Consider the following 24,109-nt stretch of genomic DNA (forward strand, 5'->3'; position numbering starts at 1 on the left):
CTCTTTTGATTGATAGTTTATTTTGTCTGATATTAGTATAGCCACCTCTGCTCTCTTGGTTACCATTTGCATGGAATATCTTTTTCTGTCCTTTCACTTTCAATCTATTTCTGTCTTTGGATCTAAAGTGCGTCTCTTGTAGACAGCATACAGTTGGATCATATTTTTTTTTAATCCTTTCTGCCAATCTCTGTCTTTTGATTGGAGAGTTTAATCCATTTACATTTAAAGTTAGTACTGATAAGCAGGGGCTTCTTTCATTTTGCTATTTGTTTTCTATATGCTTTATAACTTTCTGTCACTCATTTCCTGCATTACTGTCCTCTTTTGTGTTTAGCTGATTTTTTTTGGTAGTGTAACAATTTAATACTCTAATCATTTCTTTTTGCATATATTCTCCAACAATTATCTTGGTGGTTATCATGGGGATTACATTTAGCATCCTAAAGTTATAACATTTTACATTGAATTTATTAGCTTAATTTCAGTAATATACAAAAACTCTGCTCCTTTACAGTTGCATCCCCACCCCTTGCAGTTAGTGATGTCACAAAGTTATATCTTTATACATGTATGCCCCCAAACTTAATCTATTTAAATGCATTAGTCTCTTAAATTATGTAGAAAACAAAATGTGGAATTACAAACCAAAGTTACAGTAACACTAGCTTTTAGACTAATAATTGTGTTTTTAAAAACGTATTAATCTCTTAAATCATGTAGACAAAATTAGAGTTACAAACTGCTGTTACACTAGTACTTGCTTTTATAATTGCCCATGTATTTTCCTTTACTGAGATCTTTATTTCTTCATACAGCTTTGGGTTACTGTCTGGTGTTCTTTCATTTCAACCTACAGGACTCCCTTTAGCATTTCTTGCAGGGCAGGTCAAGTCATAACAAATTCCCTCAGTTTTTGCTTTTCTGGAAATGTCTTAATTTCTCTCTCAATTTTGAAGGATAGTTTTGTTGGATATAGGATTCTTGGTTGACAGGCCCCCCACACACACCTGTTTAGCACTTTGAATATGTATCTGCCCATTGCCCCACTGCCTTCTGGCCTCCAAATCTGATGAAAAATCAAATTACTCTATCAGTGTGGGTCTATTTCTGGACTATTCTGTTTCGTCGTTTGATGTATTTTCTTGGCCAGATTGTTTTGATTGCTATAATTTTATATAGTAAGGCTTACAGTCAGGTAGTGTGATTCTTTCATCTACCTTCTACTTTTTCAAAATTATTTTAGCTATTCTTTCTTTGCCCTTTCATATACATTTTAGAGTCAGTTTGCCTGTATCTACAAAATATCCTGCTGAGATTTTGATCAGAATTGCATTGAATCTATAGATAATTTTTGGGGGAATTGACATCTTCCTTATGATGAGCCCTTTAATCCTTGAACATGGTATGTCTTTTTATTTGTTAGATCTCTGATTTCTTTAATCAGCCTTTTGCAGTTCTCAGTGTACAGATTCTGTACATATATTGTTAGATTTATACCTAAGTATTTCAGTTTTGGGGAAGATAATATAAATAGTATATATTTTTAAAAATTTGGTTTCCAGTTTTACACTGCTATTGTGTAGAAATGTTACTGATGTTTGTGTGTTGACCTTGCAATCCTGCAACCCTGCTAAAATCATATTAGTTTTAGGAATTTTTCTGTTGATTCCTTGGGATTTTCTACAAATATAATAATTCTTTGCAAACAGAGATAGTATTATTTCTTCCTTTCCAATCTCTATTATTTTTGTTACCTTATTTCACTGGCTAAGACTACTGGCATGGTGTTGAATTGGAGTGCTGAGAGTGGGCACCCTCATCTTGATCCTGATGTTAATGGGGAGAGCGTTCGGTATCATTAAGTATGATTTTGGGCATAGTATTTTTTAGATGTCCTTTATCAGGTTGAGGAAGTTCCCTCCTATTGCTAGTGTGTTGGTATTTTTGTTATCATAAATAGATGTTGAATTTTGACAAATGCCTTTTCTGTATCAATTGATACGATCATATACTTTTTTATTCTTTACACTGCTAATTTGGTAGAATTCATTAATTGAATTTCAGATACTGAGTCAACCTTTCATTACCAGGACAAACCCCACTTAGTCATAGAGTAATGTTCTTTTTATATTGCTGCATTAGATTTGCTAACATTTTTTTTTTTTTTTTTTTTTTTTAAAGATTTTTTTTTTTTTTTGATGTGGACCATTTTTTTTTTTTTTTTTTTTTTTTTTTAATGAGGATCTTGAATCAGATGCGTATGTTTGATTGATTGATTGATTGATTGATTTTGGCTGTGTTGGGTCTTCGTTTCTGTGCGAGGGCTTTCTCCAGTTGTGGCAAGCGGGGGCCACTCTTCATCGCGATGCGCGGGCCTCTCTCGTTGCGGAGCACAGGCTCCAGACGCGCAGGCTCAGCAGTTGTGGCTCACGGGCCCAGCCGCTCTGCGGCATGTGGGATCTTCCCAGGCCAGGGCTCGAACCCGTGTCCCCTGCATTAGCAGGCAGATTCTCAACCACTGCGCCACCAGGGAAGCCCAGATTTGCTAACATTTTATTGAGGATTTTAGGGTCTGTGTTCATGAGGGATATTAGTTTAGTTTTAGTTTTCCTCCTCCTCCTCCTCTTCCTCCTCCTCCTCCCACCTCCCCTCCCCCTGCCCCACAGTTTTTGTATCTGGGTAATAATAATAGCCTCATAAAATGAGTTGAGAAATGCTTGCTTCTGTTGTATTTTCTGGACCAGGTTGTATAAATACTTGGTAGAATTGAGCACTGAAGCCATCTGAGTCTTATTCAGAAGATTTTTGACTACAGATTCTTTTTTATTGAGATATAATTGACATATAACATTATATTACTTTCAGGTATATAACATAATGATTTGATATTTGTATATATTGTGAAATGATCACCACAATAAGTCTGGTTAATATCCATCACCACAGATAGTTGCATATTTTTTTCTTATGATGAGAATTTTTAAGATGGTTAATATCCATCACCACAGATAGTTGCATATTTTTTCTTATGATGAGAATTTTTAAGATATGCCCTCTTAGCAACTTTCAAATAATACAGTACAGTACCTATTGTCACCACACTGTACATTACATCCCCATGACTTATTTCTTTTATAACTGGAAGTTTGTACCTTTTGACCACCTTCACCCATTTCACCCACCCCCAACCCCCTGCCCTCTGGCAACCACCAGTCTGTTCTTCGAATCTATGAGTTTGTTGTTTTGTTTATTTGTTTGTTTTAGATTCTACATATAATTGAGATCATGCAGTAATTTGTCTTTCTGTTTCTGACTTACCTCACTCAGCATGATCCCCTCAAGGTCCATCCATGTTGTCACAAGTGGCAAGGTTTGGACTGTGCAGGTTATCTATTTCATCTTTGGTGAGTTTTAGTGGTTTGTGGTTTTAGAGGAAATTCTCCATTTTTTCTAAGTTGTTGAATTATGTGCATAGAAATATTCATAATATATCCTTATTATCCTTTTAATTCCTGAGGGGCTATAGTGATATCCCTTCTTTCCTTCCTGATATTGATAACTTTTGCATTCTCTCTTTTTATCCATGTCATTCTGCCTAGTGGTTTCTCAATTATATTGCCTTTTTCAAAGGCAACCTTTTTGTTTCATTGATTTTTCTCTATTGTTTTTGTTTTTACTTTCATTGATTTCTGCTCTTTATTATTTCATTCTTTCTGCTTGCTTTGGGTTTATTTTGCTCTTCTTTTTTTTGGATTCTTAAGGTGGAATCTTGGGTTACTGCTTTGAGACCATACTTTTTTCTTAATATAAGAATTTCATGTTATAAGCATCTCACCCATTTTGGCATATCGTATTTTAATTTTTGTCCAGTTCAAAATATTTTATAATTTCCTTTGAGAATTTCGTTCCATGAATCTTCCTTTCCAGGCACTCAGAGAACTTTATCTGTTCCATGTCTTTTGATTCTTGGTTATAATCAAGTGCTAAATTCAAATATGTCATCTGATGAGGGTTTTTTAATAGCTTCATTTGTCATTGTGAATAATAATGTGATATTCATTTACTTTGCTTTATTAAGGATTATAATAGTTATCATGTATTGAGTTCTTACTATGTCCTAGGCACTATGTTGATCACTTTACATGGTCTTACCTCATTAAATTCTCTCAGCAACTCTTTTAGTTGGTACTGTTATCAGCCCCATTTTATTATTGAGGAGACAGAATCCCATATTTTTTTCTTTATTTTTGAAAATTTTATTATTTATTTATTTATTTGGCCATGCCGTGGGGCATGCAGGATCTTAGTTCCCCGACCAGGGATCGAACCCGTGCCCCCTGCAGTGGAAGCGCAGAGTCTTAACCACTGGACCACCAGGGAAGTCTCTGAATCACATATTTTAAGTGATTTGTCCAGAGTCAACTCAGCCAGTAAGTGGTAGAGCTGGGATTTGAATGTAGGTTTGATTCCAAACCAAGTTCTTAACCATTATACTACATTTCCTCTAGTTATTTTATTTCTTGGCTTCTCAATAAGATTGTCAGCTTCTTGAAGGCAAATACTAGGTCTTAATTATATTGATCTCCTTTTCTCTATAGCACCAGGGATGATATTAGACACACACTAATGGACTAATGTGTGTGGACTAAATTTAATGAAATTAACTGACCTGAAAGAGAATCAAACCCATAACACTTGCCATATTGCCCCAGGTTGTTACCAACTAAGGTAACTTAGTACAGTATCCTACACAGAAACAAAAAAAACTGACAGAATATTTGTGACAGTGGTAATGGCCAAGTGTTCTAGCCGGCAAGAAGAAGATTTATAAGTGTGACTAACTGACCTGGAGTCCATCTCCAAGCTCTACTCTTTGGTTCTGGCCTTCAGTCTGTCCTTTTGCTCTCTCTCGATCTCCTTCTCACACTTCGAATTTTTAAAACAGTTCGACTTTCCTCCATGGTTCATGATCCTTCTCCCCTTTTAATATGAGGCTTTTAGGTGAGCTCTTCACCATTTATTTAAGAAACATGTATCTGAGTCTTACTGTATGCCATGTACTTTTTAAAGCACTTTATACATATCAACTCCTTATAATAATTCTGTGAGTTGGAACTCTTATTATTCCCATTGTGTAGATGAGGGAACTCTCACTGGATTTTCTAGTGGCTCATTTTCTATTTCCAATACCCAATAGAAATCTGAGTGGCAGGCTGGAGGTGGTATAAAGCAAAAGCAAAAGCCTTTGCCCCTGATGTGGTCAGTCATTTACCTGTTGGGCTGTGCCCTGGGTCTGTAGAGGACAGTGCAGCTGTGTAATTGGGGCAGTTTTGCAACAGAACACACTAGGGGTTCTGTCGCTCTTAGACATGACCTTCCCTGCCCCATGGGCATCCCAGAACCTTTTTTCCTACCTGGTCTGTTGTCTGACACACACACACACACACACACGCACGCAACATGTGTAATGTTCATATCATGGATTTGAAGTGCAGGGTACAGCAGCAAAAACACGGTCCTGAAACTTGGTGAGTGTGACTTCTCTCTCTGCCACTTATTTATTATCTGTTTGATCTTGGGCAAGTCACTTAATCACTTAGTGCTTTGGTTTTCTCAGCTGTGAAATTGAAAATGATACTGATTATAATAAAAACTGTGAGGATTAAATGAGATGATGCATTTGAATACTTAGTCCAGTGATTGGCACATGAAAGTTGCTCAATATATGTTAGATATTTTTTATAATTAGTGATATGCAAGACCCGTTTATATATTAAGGATAATTCACCCTTCGGCCTATATGTAGCTTGTGGAACTGAATTTTGAGGACCCAGAACAAGGCTTGTCTTTATCTAGGAATTTATTGGTTATTTTGAATCTTGATGTTGGCTTTTATCTTCTTTATCTCTGGCCTTCCATGAGCCTTTGGGATCAGTTCCATTATCCTCAAGCTTTAAGTTTTGTTGCCCAAATATCTGCTTGGCCTTGTGTAAATGCCAGCATTCTTTTAAGGTCAGTGGCAAGGCCTGGCACTAGAGTTCAGCTTTACCTCGACTATCAGTGAGATGTTTCCTCTCCCAGGGTGAGTGTTTCTGCTGTGGCTGTCGCTTAGGAGGGTCCAGGGGCAGAGTTAGGCCACACGTTACTTCACCCCAGCCCTGGAATGGCTGTTAATGAGCCCTGCTCCAGGCATTGAGGCTCGAGCCGGAGTTTTCAGCAGTCAGTTTCTGAGAGCATGGGGTGCCCCCTAGAAGGATGCTGTCGTAAAAGCATGGTAGCCTGGCCAATCCGGGGAGGCAGGAGGGACAAGCTAAGCCCCGTTAAACCGTAGGACTGCTGGGCTGGCATGGCCTAAGAACGGTCTCCCGACAGTCATCCCCTGAGAGCTTATTAAGCCTGGAGCAGGGAATGAAGGGGGTGGTAAGAGAGACCCCTGAAACCAAAAGGAAGGAAAACGGAGCATCTGTGACTCTCTACCTGAGGTCATATTTGCAATGGAGGAAGGGAGGCAGGCTCTGGTACAAGACAGTGAGAGGGGTCTGGAGTCAGATAAACCTGGGTTTGCATTGTGGCTCTACTGTCCTCTGTGTGGCACTGACAAAGTCACTTCACTTTTCTGAGCCTGGTTTACTCATCCGCAAAATGCAAACAATAATTGTACCCATCTCATAAGATTGCTGTAAAAATTCGGCGAGAGAATTTACTTAAAGCAGCTAATTTGATACTTGGCTGGAATATGTCAAGTGCACACCATCACCATCATCACAGCATTGGTAACAACAAGCAGCAGAAAGAAACAAACAGCAGCCTTGGGGCTTGTGTGCTGTTCCCCTGGGGCTCCTTATAACATTGTCTCTTAGTCTTAGGCACATGTCTGTGAGCGCCAAGAGAAGAGCTTAAATTCTTCTAGGTCCCAGTCAGGACATAACAGAGATCCTGGTATCACGAGCCTGCTGTGAGTGTGTGTGTGAGAGAGCGCGAGAGTGAGCTTGAGGTCCAGAAGCCACGTTGACTCAGTGATGGTTGTACGTGACCCGTCAAATTAGCTTTTCTCCAGGAGGAACAGACTGTCATTCTTTGCTTCTCCCTCAGTAGTAAAGGACCACTTGCCTGGATGAAGGAAGCTGCTTAAATCCATCCCCACAGCTCGCACAAGCAGAATTTGTTCCTGACTTGCTTGTTCTTGAGCAAGTCAGGAACCCCCTTACAAAGGGTTCCTAGCGTGGGTTTTAACAAGTCTGGAATTGGGAAACGGTATCCCTACCCGGAGACCCGTGGTTTTCTTGTCTCTGTCTCTTTTTTCTTTTGTGTTTTGCTTTTAAATCAAAGAACCCAGTATGTAAAATAGATGAAAGAAAGTTTGGAAGGCTGCCACTTCTGCCCTCCCCACCTCCCGCAGCAGCCCCTGAAGGTGTTTCTAAGAAGGTGGGAGAGCGCATTTGCAGACGCTGCAGTTGGCTCCCTGGGTTGTATTAGCTAGCCTTTTTATGCCCAGGTCTCTGTCTGGGGAGAAGCCTTGGGCATGGCTGTGGAAATAAGCAGCCTTGCTCTAAGAAACAGGTCTCTACTGTAATAACACAGTAGTGTAATAACACCTGGCTCCCGCAGTTCCCCTTTTTAATGCTGCCTGAGCCGCAGCAGTTGGAGCTGAGATTGGGACTGACCACATGTTTAGGGAACCCAGAGCTCATCATGCAATGAAGTGCTGTAACTAAAGCGTGTTCACAAAGTGGTTGGGGGATTTTGAGGTGGCGGTGGCGCTCTTCAGAATATTTCAGTTAATGCAAAATACGCTGCTTTTCATTTATTTATGCGTGTGTGCCAACTCCAGTGCCGTTTTACACAGAGAGCCACTTGTTTACATGCTCTCCCATCTGGCATGGCATAACCTGACACAGTTTTGTCTGCCTCTGCATCAGAGTCAGGGTGTGACCTGCACTTTATCTCTTTTCCTCTCCAGGCTACAGATGCACATGTTGAATGGAGCTCTTCTTGCCCTGCTGTTTCCTGTGGTAAATACGCGGCTGGTAAGTAACCTCTTCTAGGAACATACCAGCAACATACAAAACGGTACTTGCTTGCTCATGTGCCCGTGTGAGTTTTAATTTTTTTTAATTTTTTTTATTAAAGTATAATTGATTTACAATATTATATCAGTTTCAGGTGTATAACGTAGTGATTCAATATTTTTATAGATTAATCTCCATTTAAAGTTATTATGAAAGATGGGTTATATTCTCTGTGCTGTGCAATGTATCCTTATAGCTTATTTATTTTATACATAGTAGTTTCTACCCCTTACCCCTCCATGTAAGTTTTTTAATATCTACACATTCAGTGTCGAGGTTTGATGCAGCCCTGTTTGGATGCAGTGGCGCTTGATGGAGGCGAGAGTATTGTGTGGAACTCTAGGGCTTTAATAAGGGTTTAGGCCAGAACCAGAACAGACCAAAAAAGCCTACAGAGGCTCTTGGAAGGGTTTGGTGAAGAGAAAGGGGGCCCCACCCATTCGACAGAGGCTTCTAGGTGTTCTAAGGGCCTCTAGTGTGGACTCGGCCACATTGGTCCGGAATAATCTGCTGGGGAGCCTCAAAGCCAGTCTGCTTTGCCAAAGGCCCCTTTGGACAAGAACTGGATTTCTTCCCTGTTCCTCCAAACCCACAGGGCAGTCTGGCCCACACGTTCCGCCAGTGGCTAGCAGGTAGAATCCCACTGTGGCAGGTGGGTGGGTGACGAACCAGTGCAGAGGGAAGCAGAAGCTATAGGAGTGGCGGGGCCCTGTCCTCAGACTCCCATACGTGGGGCTGCAGAGGGATTAGCGGGCTGGGTTAGAAAGCTCAGGGAAAGAAATCACCTGTGAAATCCTTCCTACTGCTTTCTGTTTTCATGACTTAAATTTGCCTCACGCGTTAAGATCATAGTTTAAATCTCATAATGATAACCCTTCCTCTTTGGGTAGCATTTTATAGTTTACAAGGTCTTTTCAAATAACAATTGTGTAACGTAGATATTAAGCTGGGTGAGGGCGAGTATTACGGCCTCTTGTTATAGAAGAAGAAACTGACGTTCAGGGAGTCACACAAATTCTAAGTGGCGGAGTTGGGAGTGGAGACTAAGCCTCAGATCCTACAACCACAGCTACACTTCACTCTCTCTGAGGATTTAGTCACTCCCTCTCCACAAATACTCATGTATACCCTTATGATTGTTATACTTTTCTAGGTGCATATTATATATACGTCAGTAGAAATTCCTCCCTCCCTCCCTCCCTCCCTCCCTCCCTCCCTTCCTTCCTTCCTTCCTTCCCTCCCTCCCTTTCCCTCTCTGCCCTTCTTCCCCTCTCTGATGGCAGATTTGCTATTATATTTGTTATGACACCTAATACTTTCCAAATAAATGTCAGGCTATAGCCAGCCAGCTTATCAAGAATGTCCAAGTAACTTTCCTTAACATTGAAACTTCTTTGATGAGTTCTCTCTTAACTAGCGATTCCAATCACTCTGGTAAATAATCTTGGTCCTCTTTTTCTAAAATGAAGCTGATTAAAGCTCACGGTGGTGGCCCCATTTGCATATGTCTTGACAATTGGCTTTGGTCTTGGTCTGGTTATCTTAAGTGGTTGGGACCCCTCCTGGGTTACCCTGGCTTTCCAGACTTTTTGCTTTGCAACCCCTTATTTGAACTCAGATTGACTTAAAATAAGACACAGGAAGGTAGGCAACTCTTTAAGCCTGATGATCCAATTAGGCAGGAAGTCAGCTTTTGACTTCTCTTTTGCCCTTGCTTCCTTCCTTCTTGGCCCTTGATCTTTTTAATCCTTGTTTTCCTAATTAGCTATAATGAGGAAACAAGGAAAGTAGAATGAACTAATTGGTGTGTATACCAGTAACACAGACATACATACACTCACATATATAAAGACAGAGAGTGAGGGAGTTGGAGGAAGTTGCCACAGTCAGCTAAAGGATTTGGGTCATCAGTGAATTTCCATGTGCTGTAGTACTCTGTCCTGTGCCTTATTGGCACTGGGGTTTGCAGACCAGCTAGAGAATACCCAGATCCAAGTTCCTCCTGGTTCTTCATCTTAGAAGCTGACACCTTAGAAGAAGGAACGTGTATTCCAATGGCCCATATTACAAGTAAGTGCCCTTTGCCTCCAGGATTTCAGAGTAGGTCTCTTTCTGGCTTCAGATGAAGTGTCTCAAGGGCGATTTCCCTTTTGTTTCTTGGAGGGAAGGAGGGGAAATGCATCATGGAACTATTATTAGATCAGCAGAGAGCTGAAATCTTGTCTGGTCTAATCTTCTAGAGGGGGAACTTAGATGGATAAATGACTTGCCTAAAAAGCCAAGGTGGGCGCCCCTCGATCCCAGGTCTTCTGACTCAGACTTCAGAGCCCTTTTCCTGTTGTCTGATTGAAATTCAGTGTGAGTTTGAATACTAGTGAGTCAAGATGCTGGAGATGCTGCTTAGCTTCTCTCCATCTAAAAGAGTTGGGTCATAGGCTTCTTTGATAAGTTGATGAGGACCATAGAGCCTCTTCCCAGATGCGCAGAGACAAGTTTGCGTACAATTTCAGGGGGGACACAGACTGCCACCTCCTGCCCCGTTCGCCCATAAGCCCATCCATGGATCCCATGGTAAGATCCCCCCAGCCCAAGCTGTCAGTAGTCCATGGCTTGGAGAATAGATGAGCTGCCTATTTTGTGAGCTCCTTGTTAATAGCCAGTGGCTTTTTGGTCTGATGGTGATGGGGTTCCTTATCTATGCCTGGGACTTTGCAAAGAATATCATCCATGCCAGGCTAAACCACCTTCTGGAAAGTGCAAGCCAAGAGGTGCGGGGGGGGGGGTTAAGTAGGGTGCCCATGGAACTTGGTTGCATATTAGCTTTTCAGTTGTGGCTCTTACCTTGCAAAGCTGCTGGTCTGGTCCTCAGAATGAGGCACTGGACCCAAGCTGCATCCCCAGACCTGTGCCTTTTGCCCTGAAATGCCCATGACAGTTTCTTATAAATGCGATGTGTTCTGAGCAAGGGAGATTGGAAACAAAAGAAACTTAAGACACTGTATCAGCCCCCTTCTCAGACCAGAGACTCTAGCCTGGCCAGTATTTACGTTTGCAGCCATCTGTCTTCTACTAGAATAATACGGAGAAGACTAATGATTCTTTTCATCAAGCGCCTTTCTTCTTCAAGGCTCAAAGCCTCAAGTATATTATTATCTCATTATCAAAATTGCCCATTATTGTGTATCCATGTTGATCTGTTACTTTAGTTCCTTTTTTCCTCCTTTACCACCCTTCCCTTTTACCCAGTTCTTTTTCTCTGTTAGATGGTTCTCCTGAATGTTCCTAACTCTCAGACTGAGTGGAAGAGGTTAGTAATGATTTTTTCATTACTGGGGTGACTACTCCCCATCCACAGTAATTATCTCAATGTTCTTGGGATGTAACTGCCGCCGGCACACCTTGTACCCATGTGGGCTTCTGGGAAAACTTGGCTGTCACCAATGCAAATCGGCTGTCACTCTGCTGATTGGCATATTGAAACATGCTAATTGACCTAGAAAAGTTATTTCTGTGAGTGGCAAATTGAGCTATTTTAAAAAGTTATAGTTTGGGTTTTGGACCTGAACTTGGGACAGAATGTCCCTTTGCTTTCTTTCTTTTTTTTTTTTTTTTTTTGCATTTTTGAGAGTTTATTTTTGAAACAGAAAAATTGTACATTACAAATACAAGAAATTTTAGGATAATTTTGAGGGTTTTTTTTTTAAAGTAATGTGACCGATAAGTTAATGTAATTTTTAGCTATTTGATTTCTTTTTCTTATTTAAGCTCAAAGAAGTAAAACTATAATTCCCTTTGCTTTCTTAAGAGTACTTAAAATAGAAAAAGCTTGTTTTCAAAAGAGGCCTTAGCTTTCTGAAGAATTGATTTGGGCAAAATTGCGCCTCAACCTTCTATAAAGATCAGCGTGTTTCTGATCAGATGAATGCCAAGTGTGCAGGGATGTGGAAGGTCTGGGCTTCCACCAAATTCTAGGGACTACCCTAGAATATGTCTAATTACTGCCTGTACTTCAAGATTAACCTTTGAGAGTCTTACATCCTCCGTGAATCCAGCCCAGCCATACCAGTCAATCCAGATTTTTATTGAGCACTTTTCTGTGTTAAGTATTGTGCCGTATGCTGCAGGAGATGCAAAAGCAACCAGAATACATTCCTGGCCTTCAAGGAACTTGCAGTTTAGTTAGAAAGATGAGGCATAAATGCCTGAGAAGTGATGGCAATTTTAGAGTCAAAATGGTGAAAAAGGAACATTGCAAGGCAATTCAGGCTCAATCGCTAAATTGCAGTTGTTCCGACCTCTAAGAAAATGGGAAGAGGATTAATATTAGCAGCATTTTTTGAGCACGTACCATGTGCCAGGCAGTTTATGGATGTTCTTATTTAATTCTCACAAGAACCTGATTTTACCTATGAGGAAACTGAAGCTCAAAGAAGCTAAATGACTTGCTCAGGGTTACATGGTTTGTAGGTACTAAAGCTAAACCCGAGGACTTTGCACTCTAATGCATTGTCTCCTGGAGAGGTCATTGGATGCAGTGGTCCAGAAAGGCTTCATGGAGAAGTAAAGCCTGAACCAAACCTTGAAGCGCTATTAGAGTGTGCATGCAAATTGCAGAGAAAGGAGGTAGTTCAACCAAAGGAATGCCAGGGCCAGAGGCATGGAGGTAGGAACCAGTAAACTCCTCATTGAGAGTCTGAAGAACAGGATGGAGAGTCATGAACTCCAGTTCGTATATATAGACTTTGCCCCTTATTTGCCAATCACCAGAAGACATGCTGTGACACCAATTCTGTCACATCTTTTAGCCCTTGTAGTGTTTAGATTTTATGTGTATTTCTTTTTTTTTTAAACATCTTTATTGGAGTATAATTGCTTTACAATGGTGTGTTAGTTTCTGCTTTATAACAAAGTGAATCAGTTATACATATACATATGTTCCCATATCTCTTCCCTCTTGCATCTCCCTCCCTCCCACCCTCCCAATCCCACCCCTCTAGGTGGTCTATGTGTATTTCTTATCTTTTCCACCACTACTAAGAATTCTTGCAAGTAGATGGAACTTTGCAACCACAAAAGCTTTCACAAATACAAATATGTCACCCTAGTGTAGTTGTTAAAAGTATGGACTCAGGGATCAGATTCTGTAGGTTCATACCCTGGCTGTGCTACTCATATGTGTGTGTGTGCCTGTGTGTGTGTGTGTGTGTGTGTGTGTGTAAGAGAGAGGGAGGGAGGAAGGGAACTTGGCCAAGTTACTTAACTTGAATGGGCTTCCGCGCTCTCATCTATGATATGGGGGTGATAATAGTGCCTCCCTCCTAAAGCTGTTCCAAGGATTAAATCAGTTAATATGTGTAAAGCATGTAGCACAGCACCTGGCAGATAGGAAGCCCTCAAGCAGCATTAGTTGTTAATTATTTGTCTTTGATCGTCACAGAAACCCTGCGAGGTGGGTATTAGTGTTACTGAGCCAGGCTCATTTGCCTGATGCGCAGCAAGCCAAACGCTGAGATGCTGAGATTTGCCACAGAGAAAAATTTATTCATGAGGCAGCCAAGCAAGGAGAACAAATCTCAAATCCACCTCCCCCAGGGCGAGGGGCTCAGGATATTTATGGGACAAGGAAGCAGAGTGGTCTGAGGCCTGGGGTAAAATGATTGGTGGCAAGAAGAAGGTGAAGTAATCCGTGTTCTGTGCAAATGTATCTGAGTTACATGCTTCTTCATGGACTGCATGTTCAGAAAAATGGTGACCTTAGCATGATCTGAGGGTGGAGTTTTTGGCCCTCTGATATCAAAAGGTTATCCATCAGACACTCTCAGGTCCAGTTGAATGGTTGGTGGTCTCGACCAGTTTGAACTGGGCAAGACTAGTTCCACGTTCCTGAAAAACAACTTAACACCTCTGTAGGGGGTGGTTAAAGGAGTCTTGTGATATAATCTGTAAGCTTCATGCAGCTTGGAGGGTATACAATTTGTAAGAACAGTTAAGGCGAGCTTGGTCGGTGAAGGCAGGTTACAGGATATTATTTATTAAGCAAGTTATGGTTTAAGGAATCTAACTGATGACCGCCCTCGGTTTCATTAGTGTCTCCATTTTACAGACTAAGCCTTAGAAAGTTTAAATAACTTGCCCAGGGACACACAGGAATTGACAGAACTGGCCTGAGAACTTCTGTCTTTCTGATACCAAAGCTCATGGGCTTCCTTCCTCCTCTTTCCTAATTGTTTAGATTGATTTTCAAGTATTAAGCCAAGTCAAGTCTTTGCAGAAATTTTATACAATATCCATTAGAGATTTGGAGGATTGATTATACTTTCAAGATTTTTTTTTTGCAAAAATAATGTACGCTCCTTGAAAAACCATTTAAACAGATGAGTATAAAGAGAAAGCCAAACCTTTTAACCCCATCAACTTTCAATCCTGTCCCTCCATGGGTAAGTTGTATTAAAGGTTTGTATATGTTGCTACATTTTTCTTTTGCTCATAAATGCAGATAAAGATGTTCACATTTCTAGGGTTGTTGGTTTGTTTGGGTCTAGGTTTCTTGTACAACTGGCATTGCACTATAAACATCCCTCCAGAGTATTTTCCTTTAGCCTAACAGTAGAATCTGTAATCTCTTCAGGTATGGATGTAACTCATTCTTTTCCAATAGCTGCTTAGCATTCCATAGTTTGGTTGGACTGTATATTCAGGCTGTCAGCACTGCATCATAACTACTGTCTACGGGCAAGGATAGTGTCTTTTGTGGTATCTGTCCCCTGCAGGGCACCCAGCACATGGTAGGTATCCACAGAGAGTGTAAGTGAATTAGTCAATCAACTCGAACCTCTGTCTTGCTCAGAGAAATTCCAGGGATCTTTCACACACATGTCCAGGTTAAAATCTTAGGTATGAAGACAGAGGGACGATAGATGATATTTTTCCCAGGTGAATTATTTCTTAAACCACTTAAGATAATGATGTTTTCCTGATTACAGCAAAAGACATACGTACTGAAGAAAATTTGTGAAATACAGAAAAGTAGAAATAAAAAAATAATCACCACCAATGCAAAAGTGGTTGTTTTCAGCGTATTAACAAGAAAAAAGAAACACCACAAAGCGTGAGGCTTTTGTGCCTCTGCCGTTACAATTGTATAAATGTTTTCTTTACAGAAGTAATATATTCATAATGGGAAAAAAAGAAAATACAGAAAAACACCAAAATAGAACAGAAAACATTGAGCAGTAACAACTGTTCACATTGTTTGCAGCGTATTCTCAAGGTCTTCTCCTCTCTGCCTAGTTGTCAAGAGTTAGCATAATGTAGTGGTCAAGTTGCTGGCCCTGGAGGCAGCCTGTCCTTGCTTTTGTGGCTGGCTCCTCTGCCTTTATTCATGTGACCTTGGGTAAGTTACAAACCTCTGTGACCTCATTTTCTTATCTGTAGATTGGTGCTCAGATGAATTGAGATATGTGGGGTAAGCACTTAGCCCGGTGTCTGGCACATAGTAAGTGTTCAGTAAGTATCAGATGCTGTCGTTATTACTACTATTCCTAACATTATCTTAGAAATCGAGGCGTGTTCCTATTGGCACGTGCTATTTGATGTTAGCCTTCAGGGCCTTGGCCCCAGCTTCCTGGTTGGGTGATGGTGAAGTGAAGGGGGCTTTGTTTCAGAATTAGCCTTGCCGAGTGAGATTAAAATTCCCTGGCAGGATTTCTTTTCCACATTGAGTAATAGCGCCTTTGCTTTTTTTTTTTTTTTTTGCATTTGTTTCCCAGACAGCCTGTTTGATTAGGGAACTGGCCAGCTCTCTCTCCTCCCTCATGACAGGTGAATTAGGCCCACTCCTGGTGTTTCTTCTCATTTGAATGAAACATCGAGACCTTTGGGTTTGTCAGTGACGCCCAAGCCCCCCAACCTATGGGGAAGGTGGCAGCCGTGAATGAGAATGGCAGGCAGTAGCCTCTGACTCCAGAGCTTAATAGTTCTTTGCCTTGGTTCTATTCCTAAAAAGCGATTAGAAGGCACAGCCTCTGGCTCGTCCAACCAACACTTCTCGCTCAACCTTGAGCCACTCCCCCAGGCAGTGTTTCTTTATGCAGTAAAAGCCGTAGCTAGTGGGCGAGTTCACTCTCTCCAGTCTGTGGACCAGTAGTTCTCAGCCATGGCTGTACCGTAAAATCACCAGAGCCAATTTCAAGACGTAAGGCTTTTCAAAAAGCACCCCAGGCAATTCCAGTGTGCAGCTGGGGCAGCGCTGCTCGGTGCCCTGTCCCACTCCCACGCTGCTGCTGACTGGGATTTGGGGCTCTGACCAAGTTCATTTCACCTCATCAAGCATCAGTTTCCCCATGTGTCAAATGGGCTTAGTGACATCTGCTCTCTCTACCTCACAGATATGTTATGGAAGAAAAGATAGCAGACAACAAAAGATAGCAAAGAAGAATTAGCGAAGAGCTTTGAACATTTAAAAGCACTCCACAAATGAATCCTTGCCTATTTCTTTCTCCCTTTAATCATTTTTTTGAGGGGGGTTTAATTGAGATATAATTTACATAATACAAATTTATCCTTTTAAAGTGTACAATTCAATGTTTGATTTAGTGTCTTACAGAGTTGTCAACCATTACCACTATTTAATTTTAGAATATTTTCATCATTCCCCCAAAAAGCATTAGTGACATCTCTCTGCTCTCCCCTCCCTAGACCCTGGCAACCACTAATCTCCTTTCTCTCTCTCAACCACTAATCTCCTTTTCTGGACATCACATGTAAATGGAATCACATAATATGTAGCCTCTTCTGACTGACTTACTTCACTTAGCATAAAGTTTTCAAGTGCATCCAGGTTGTTGCATATATCAGTACTTCATTCCTTTTTATGGCTGAATAATATTCCTTTGTACAATCTACCACATTTTTAAAAGATTGGAGTATAGATGATTTACAGTGTTGTGCTAGCTTCAAGTGTACAGTACAGTGCTTCAGTTTTTCGGATTCTTTTCCCTTATCGGTCATTACAAAATATCGAGTGTAGTTCCTTGTGCTGTACTGTAGGTCCTGTTGGTTATCTCACATTTTGTTTATCCATTCATCCACTGATGGACATTTGGGTTGTTTCCACCTTTTGGCTATCGTGAATAGTGCTGCTGTCAATATTTGTGTAAATGTATCTGTTTGACTGCTTTGGGGTATATACCTAGAAGTGGAATTGTTGGGTCATACGGTAACTCCATGTTTAACCTTTTGAGGAACTGCCAAACTATTTCCCAAAGCAGCTGTCCTCCCAGCCTCCCTTTATGTCCCACGCACCTAGGACCTTGAGTAAAGTGACTGGAGACTTGAAGACAGACTGAAGGTTTATAAGTCCAAGGGGAGGGTGGTCACTTCTGAGTCCCAGTACTGCACTGGTACCAGTTGAGGAAACTTTGATGGTAGGAGCAGGCCAGAGGAGCTGACCCAGCAAAGAAGTTTGGGGCAGGGAAAACCTTAAGTCAGGAGGTTCTAAAATGCAGTGGATAGTGTGAGTATAATTCTATAGATCTGTAATTTTATATTAAAGAAAATGGAGACATATGTAAAAGTAGAAAAAGAAAACTATCCGAGTGCATCCATTACCCAGTTTCAACAATTATCAACTCATAGCCAATGTTTTTTTAATCAATACGCCTTATTCTACCTCTAACTGCTTTCCCCCCCATCCTCCCACCACTCACTCTTATACCTGGATGATTTTAAAGGAAATTTCATGTAATTTTAACTATAGGTATTTCATTATACATCTTTAAAATATAAGGGCATATATATATAATCACAATTCCATTATCATATCTATAATCGTTATCAGTAATTCCTTAATATTATCAAATACCCAGTCAGCAGAGCACAGGTTCCAGTCTTGCTTCCACAACATCAATAACCCTTCTCTGAGCTTGTTTCATATTGTAAAATGAGGACTATCATAATAATTCCTAAATCTTCAATAAGGTAATGCATGTAAAGTGCTTACCACAATGCCTGATGCACAATAGTAAGTGCTCAGAACTCACCAGTCCAGAGCCACAGCTGCATTATCTGGCCCTTACCCCCCTGGAAGCAATATTCCTCTGCCTTAATCATCCCAGGACCGGGTACCAGGCAACCAGAGACCACGCCTATAGCTTAGAGCCTGCTGTAATTATTCAAACTAACCAGTCCTAACTTGTTACCCTGCCCTGCCTTGCCTGTCCTGAAGAAATGCAGAAACTAATAAAGGCCATGGCCTAGGCTCTCCCCTCGCTCCTGTCCCTTTGCCTCCTGACCAACACTGGTGCTTCCCCATGGGGCTCTGCATGGCGTGGGTGCCTCCTATTTCTGACCTATGAGTATGATAAACTTTGTTTTCCTGAAAACAAAATAGTGCTCAATAAAGTTTAGCTAAGATTATTATTTATTAATAATGTAAAATATCTGAGTTGCTAATAAGGTACCTTTAAGAATGGTTTTGGCTTAGAATCAAGAAGCAGATTTGGGGCCTTGCCAACAGATTTTTTTTGGGGGGAAAAAAAAAAACCCAAACCAAAAGGTAGCTGAAAAAGCTACAGAACACTGGCATATATAGTTTATTCCCCCTGAGATTTTCGTTCATGGTGGTAGAAGCATGTGCATATTAAAGAGAGAGGAGAGCGGGCTGGGACGTAGGATGCCAGCTTTGGAACAGGTTCAGGGCAGGGAAGGGCACTGCCAGCAAGAGGTGAGCGAGGTCCTCAGATTCCTTGCTCAAGAAATGAAGCCCCAAGTAACCTGGGCGGTCATGGGCTTAAAGCTCCACCTTGTGGGGACTGGTGCCCGAGCTACCCTGCGTCTGTGCCTGAGGTCTGGGAATGGAAGGCATCCTCATCCTGCTGGGTTGCCCTTAGAATCATTCCCCTGCTTCTGGGGCAGGCTTGCTCTCTGCTGCCTGTTCCAGGCATCAGCTGACAGCTTTTTAATAAAAATGGAACCCAAAGGAGGGACGATAAGGTATCTGATTTTAACCCAAAGTGAGAGAACACCAGATGTTTCATTCTGTCTGAAGGTTCGAGGGAGGAAAAGCAATTAGCAGCTGCTCCTGATTTAGCAACAGACACCTGCTAAATGCAAATCTGTAAAACCGGTCAGGCTTGGCACCAGAAGCGCATACGCTGCTTCTCAGGCGTTTCTGGGAATTGTAAATTATGTTGGCCCAAAATAGGCGGGGGTGGGGAGATATAGAGGGGGGCTCTAAAGAAGCGGAACATGTCCATATAGACCAAGGAGTATGGTTTTTTTTAAGATGACAGCCACTTAGAAATGGCTATTTGGAGGGTGAATGGAGAGGAAGAGAAGACCATGAATCTTCCAGAAGCTGCCTGGTCCCTCCCTGCTTCTGGTCTGACTCACAGGCTGCCCTCTGTGGGGACCGTCCCATGGGAGCAGAGGTCCGGCTGACAGGAGGGTGGGGGGAATGCTGCTTCCCTCTATGCAGCAAATGCAGATCCCTGCTGATCCAGAGCCCACCCCTCGCCTCCTCCGAGGGCAGTGAGTCTCAAAGCAGGAGAAACCCTCAACTCTCAGATCTACGGCAGCTCCCTGCCCTGTGACAGGTACAGACTGTTGGCTCCAGGAGCCACCAGGACATCTTTGGCCGGGAAAGGGGTTTATCCGTAGCTTTCTGATTTCCAGGATTCGTTTCCAAGTAGCCATGAATACTGCTCTCCACTTCCATTTTCCTGAGGCACGCTGAAACGCGACCAGTGGATACTGTAATTGATGAAGAGGGCTTTAGGGATGTGTGTGTGCATGCGCACGTGTAGCTGATGACACAGAGGGATAATTTGTAGGTGATCTAGACTGTGTCAGAAGAATTGGGCCACTCCCATTTGGGTGTCGTACCACATTCACTGTATGTAGCTGCTGTTTTCTGCTCTCCAAGCTAGGCCAGAAGTCAGCTGCAACTTGAGCCAAAGGGATGGGCCCTGTTCTGTTTCCAGTCTTGAGCAAAGGGATGGCGACTCACTCTGTGGAGCAGAGACCAGGGGGATTGCTGTTGGCAGACGCAGGGCCAGAGCTGTCCATTGTAAAATACGGCCTGGAACTTTATCCTGGCAGGCTGCTTTCATGTGGTTAAAGACTAAACTCTTAGTTCCAAAGGTGGAAACCAGAGAAGATTCTTTTTCCTTTAACTGAGTAGGCCCTTAGGCAAGAAGAGTCGTTCCAGATGTGTTTCAGTTTTACTTCCCCTGCCCTGCAATGCCAGTGCAGGAGGGGAGAAGGACCAGGGAGGCAAGGGTAGCGGGAGAGCTAGGATCCCCACTCTCCAGCCAGAACTGGGGGAGTACCCACCTCCTCTGGTCACGGGCTAGACAGCATTCCCATCAGTCAGCTCCAATACGTGGAATAACCACGGCACAAATGCGTGTCCTGTGACAACAGGCTGACCTAGAGGGAGACGCAGGGACCCTGTCTATGATGGCATTCGCGAGGTGCACTCATGGCTCTTATTGAAGCAGCCAGGGATTACCGGGCTACGTGTACAAGTCATCCACCCATGACACTCTTTTAATAGTTCAAACTAGCTTGTGTGTCACAATTCAGATGACCTCTCAGCGCAGAATTACTTATTCTCCTTTAGAACCTAAGACCTATAGGCCTCAACTCATCGGAGGAATAATTTTGATCCCTGGTGACCAAAGGGAGCTGTCTCATCCCGAGGTGGTATTTTCTTGGAGGGTCCAGGCCTTCCATAAGGAGTTTGTTTCTCCAGGGACCCTGCTGATGAAGGGGGTTGGGTAGGGCGTGAGCCTTCACTCATCCCAAACTCCAGCACACAGAGGAGAGTCTGCTTCTCAGCACAGATGTGACTGCTGGATGTCACTTGGTCTGCCACCATTTGATACAGGTTGTAAACTCCAGGTTGGAGCATTTTGTCTTTTTTTTTCCCTTCAGTCTAGCCTTTTGGGGGGATTTATTGGATATTTTCCCTTAACTAGTTTAGAAGTTATACACGCTATTTCAGCTATTGTTTTTTTTAATGTTTATCCTACCAATGTTAACATAAATATCCAGATCTAGAGTCAGTCAGACTTTTTCTCTCAAATAAGACAAGGATCTTACAACATTTTTTTGGTCATAGTTTTACTGAGTTTATTCACGTAACATAAAATTCACTCATTTAAAGTGTAGAATGTAAAGTTTTTTAGTATATTCACAGAGTCGTGCAACCATCACTACAATTAATTTTTAGAACATTTTTATCAACCCCAAAAGGAAAGTGTAACTGCTTAGCTATCATCTCTCTGTCCCCTTACAGCGCCCCCCAACCCCTGCCCGCCCCCAGCCCTAAGTAACAACTGATCTAATATCTATCTCTATAGACTGGCCTGTTCTGGACATTTCCTATTAATGGAATCATAAAATATTTGTCCTTCTGTGTCTGGCTTCTTTCACTTAGCATAATTTTTAAAAAATTTTTATTGGAGCATAGTTGTTTTACAATGTTGTGTTAGTTTCAGGTGTACAGCAAAGTGAATCAGTTATACATATACATATATCCATTAGCATAATGTTTTGAAGATTCATCCATGTTGTAGCATCTATTAATATTCCATTTCTTTATATTGGCTAATAAAATTCAATTGTATGGATATACCATTTTTTTTTTTATCCATTCACCTGTTGGTAGACATTTGGATTGTTTCCACTTTATGGTTGTTGTGAATAATGCTGCTATGGACCTTGATGTGTAACTTTTTGTGTAGACATGTTTTTGTTTTTGTTTTTTTTTTACTCTTGGGTATATCCATAGGAGTGTATATGCTGAGAAATGGGGTTACAACCTGATTCTTTTGCATGTGGACCTTATAATATTTTAACTCTGTTCATCACCCTCAACTTATATGCTTATGTTGTCATGTATTTTAATTCTGTATTATTTTAGCTTTTCTTTTAAAAATAATACAAAACATTATTATTTTATGAAAAAAATGTTCATTTAGATTTACCTACATAATTACCACTTTCTTTGCTCATTATTTTGTATTGTGTCTCGGGCTTTCCATTTGACATTAGTTTGCCTTTGCTGGAATTATATCCTTTAAAATTCCCTTTAGAGATGATCTGCTGATGACAAACCCTCTTAGTTTTTCTTTGCCTAAAAATGTTTGTATTCCTTCTTCATTCTTGAAAGATATTTTCACTGGATATAAAATTCTTGGTTCATAATTATTTTTCTCCCAGCACAGTGAAGATGTAATTTTACTATATTCTGTCTTCCACTGTTGCCTTGAAAAGTCATTAGTCAGTCTTAACTTTCACTCCTTGGAAAGTAATCTGTTTTCTTTCTGATTGGTTTTAAGATCTTCTCTTTGTCTTTGGCATTCTGCAGTTTTAGTAGGATTTGTTTCAATGTTTATTTGTTTTGGCTTATTCTGTTTGAGAGTCTGTGGGTACATGTCCTTCTTCAGGTTTCTGAACATTCTTAGCTATTATGCCTTCAGCTATTTTGTCTGTCTCCTCTTCTTCTAGGACTATGTTTAGAGTTATGTTAGTTCATCTTACTCTGTTTTCCACACCTCTTAATCCTTTTTGTTCCTATCTTCCACTTATTTGTCTACTATGTTGCATTTTGGATAATTTCTTCAGCTCTATATTCCACTTATCTCTTTAGCTGTCTAATCAGTAACTAAACATATCAGTTAAAACTATCAATAGAGTTTTTAATTTCAATTATTTTTCCCTTTTCCAAACCTAAACATAGTCTATAACTATTCTGAGGTCCTTAAAGCTCTGTTTTCACTGGCTCTTGGCTTATTTACTTGTGTGTTTAGGTTTTGTTTTAAATATTACTGTTGTTATTGTTCTTTTATTGTACATTGCTTATTTTCTTTAAAATGTTATTTGTGGGAATTTTTTGAGTCCTGGATTTCTCTAGAGAGGATTTGTCTTTGTTCTTGCCAGGTGCTTGAGGGCTACCAGTCTGGAATCATGCTAAATAAAACTCTCAACCTAACATTTTTGGATTACCCAAGTAGTATAAATTTAGACTGCAAACCCACACGAGGGCTGGCTTCTGGTTCCAAGATTTTAGTGGAACTAACTAGTTTCTCCCTCTACTACCCCAACTCATCGTTAAGATTTGAGACTGGATTTTCCTTACCATTCTAGGGGTGGGGTAATTTGTGTTTCCAGTACACCTTTACACTGAAGTGTGGCTTTTTGGGGTCATAGATCTCTTTAAGTACTAACTAGCTTTTGTTATTACCAGAAATGGAAGTCCGGGTCTTGTTTCCCAACCCTCTTATGTCTGTGTCCTTCCTGTTGGGGGCAGTCAAGAGGATGTTCTAATTCTATTCATTGGTTTGGCCATCTATCTGTTCTCAGTGCTCTCCTGAAATATCTCTATATAAGTTGATAAATACCTACTATATGTCTGTCTAGTATTGTACTAAGTTCTATGAGGTATCTGGTAGCTATTTAACCTGTCACATAGCTAATAAAACATTACTATTAGAGGTCATGAGCCCTTGGGGCACTGATTTAAACCATCTTTTGATTTCTGAGCCCTTCTAAACCCTAGAAATCAGCATTTAGAGTGAGGTGGGTGTAAGTGCATGAAGGCAGGGACCATTTGTATCTTGTTCATAATAGTTGACACATAATAGGTGCTTAATATATATTTGTTGATTGATTGATTGATTGAATGAATGAATATGTTGGTTTCTGGGAGGTCATGGAGGTAGATTCCAGTGTTGATTAGTTCCCTTGGCAATATAGTTAGAAGATTCCAGGTCTGGGTTCACATAGTGGGGATGGAAGAGAGAGGATAATATTTCAGTAGCAGGGGATCAAACCATCATGGATTTGAGTCATTTGTAAATCAAGGGTTTCCTCTGTACTGTAAAGGGCCTCAGCACATATCAGGGTACTATAATGTAGGTCAGTGGGTAGGAACATGGACTCTGGAGTCAGATTGCCTGGCTTATATCCAGGCTCTGTAACTAACCTTGGGCCAGTTATTAATCTCTCTGTGTCTTAATTCCTTCATGCAA

The 24,109-nt window shown here is 41.1% G+C and overlaps 1 protein-coding gene across 13 annotated transcripts in view; it reads left to right on the forward strand.

Moving 5' to 3' along the window:
• The window catches only part of TMEM164 (transmembrane protein 164), a 162,914-nt gene that overhangs the window by 91,252 nt on the left and 47,553 nt on the right, over positions 1-24,109 (forward strand). For all 13 annotated transcript variants that reach the window (XM_057538762.1, XM_057538763.1, XM_057538748.1 and 10 more), the window contains one exon: positions 7,964-8,030. In XM_057538762.1, the coding sequence (XP_057394745.1) occupies positions 7,964-8,030 (67 nt within the window). The remainder of the gene's footprint in view (positions 1-7,963; positions 8,031-24,109) is intronic.

This window comes from Balaenoptera acutorostrata, chromosome X (assembly GCF_949987535.1).
Source record: "Balaenoptera acutorostrata chromosome X, mBalAcu1.1, whole genome shotgun sequence".
NCBI lineage: Eukaryota > Metazoa > Chordata > Mammalia > Artiodactyla > Balaenopteridae > Balaenoptera > Balaenoptera acutorostrata.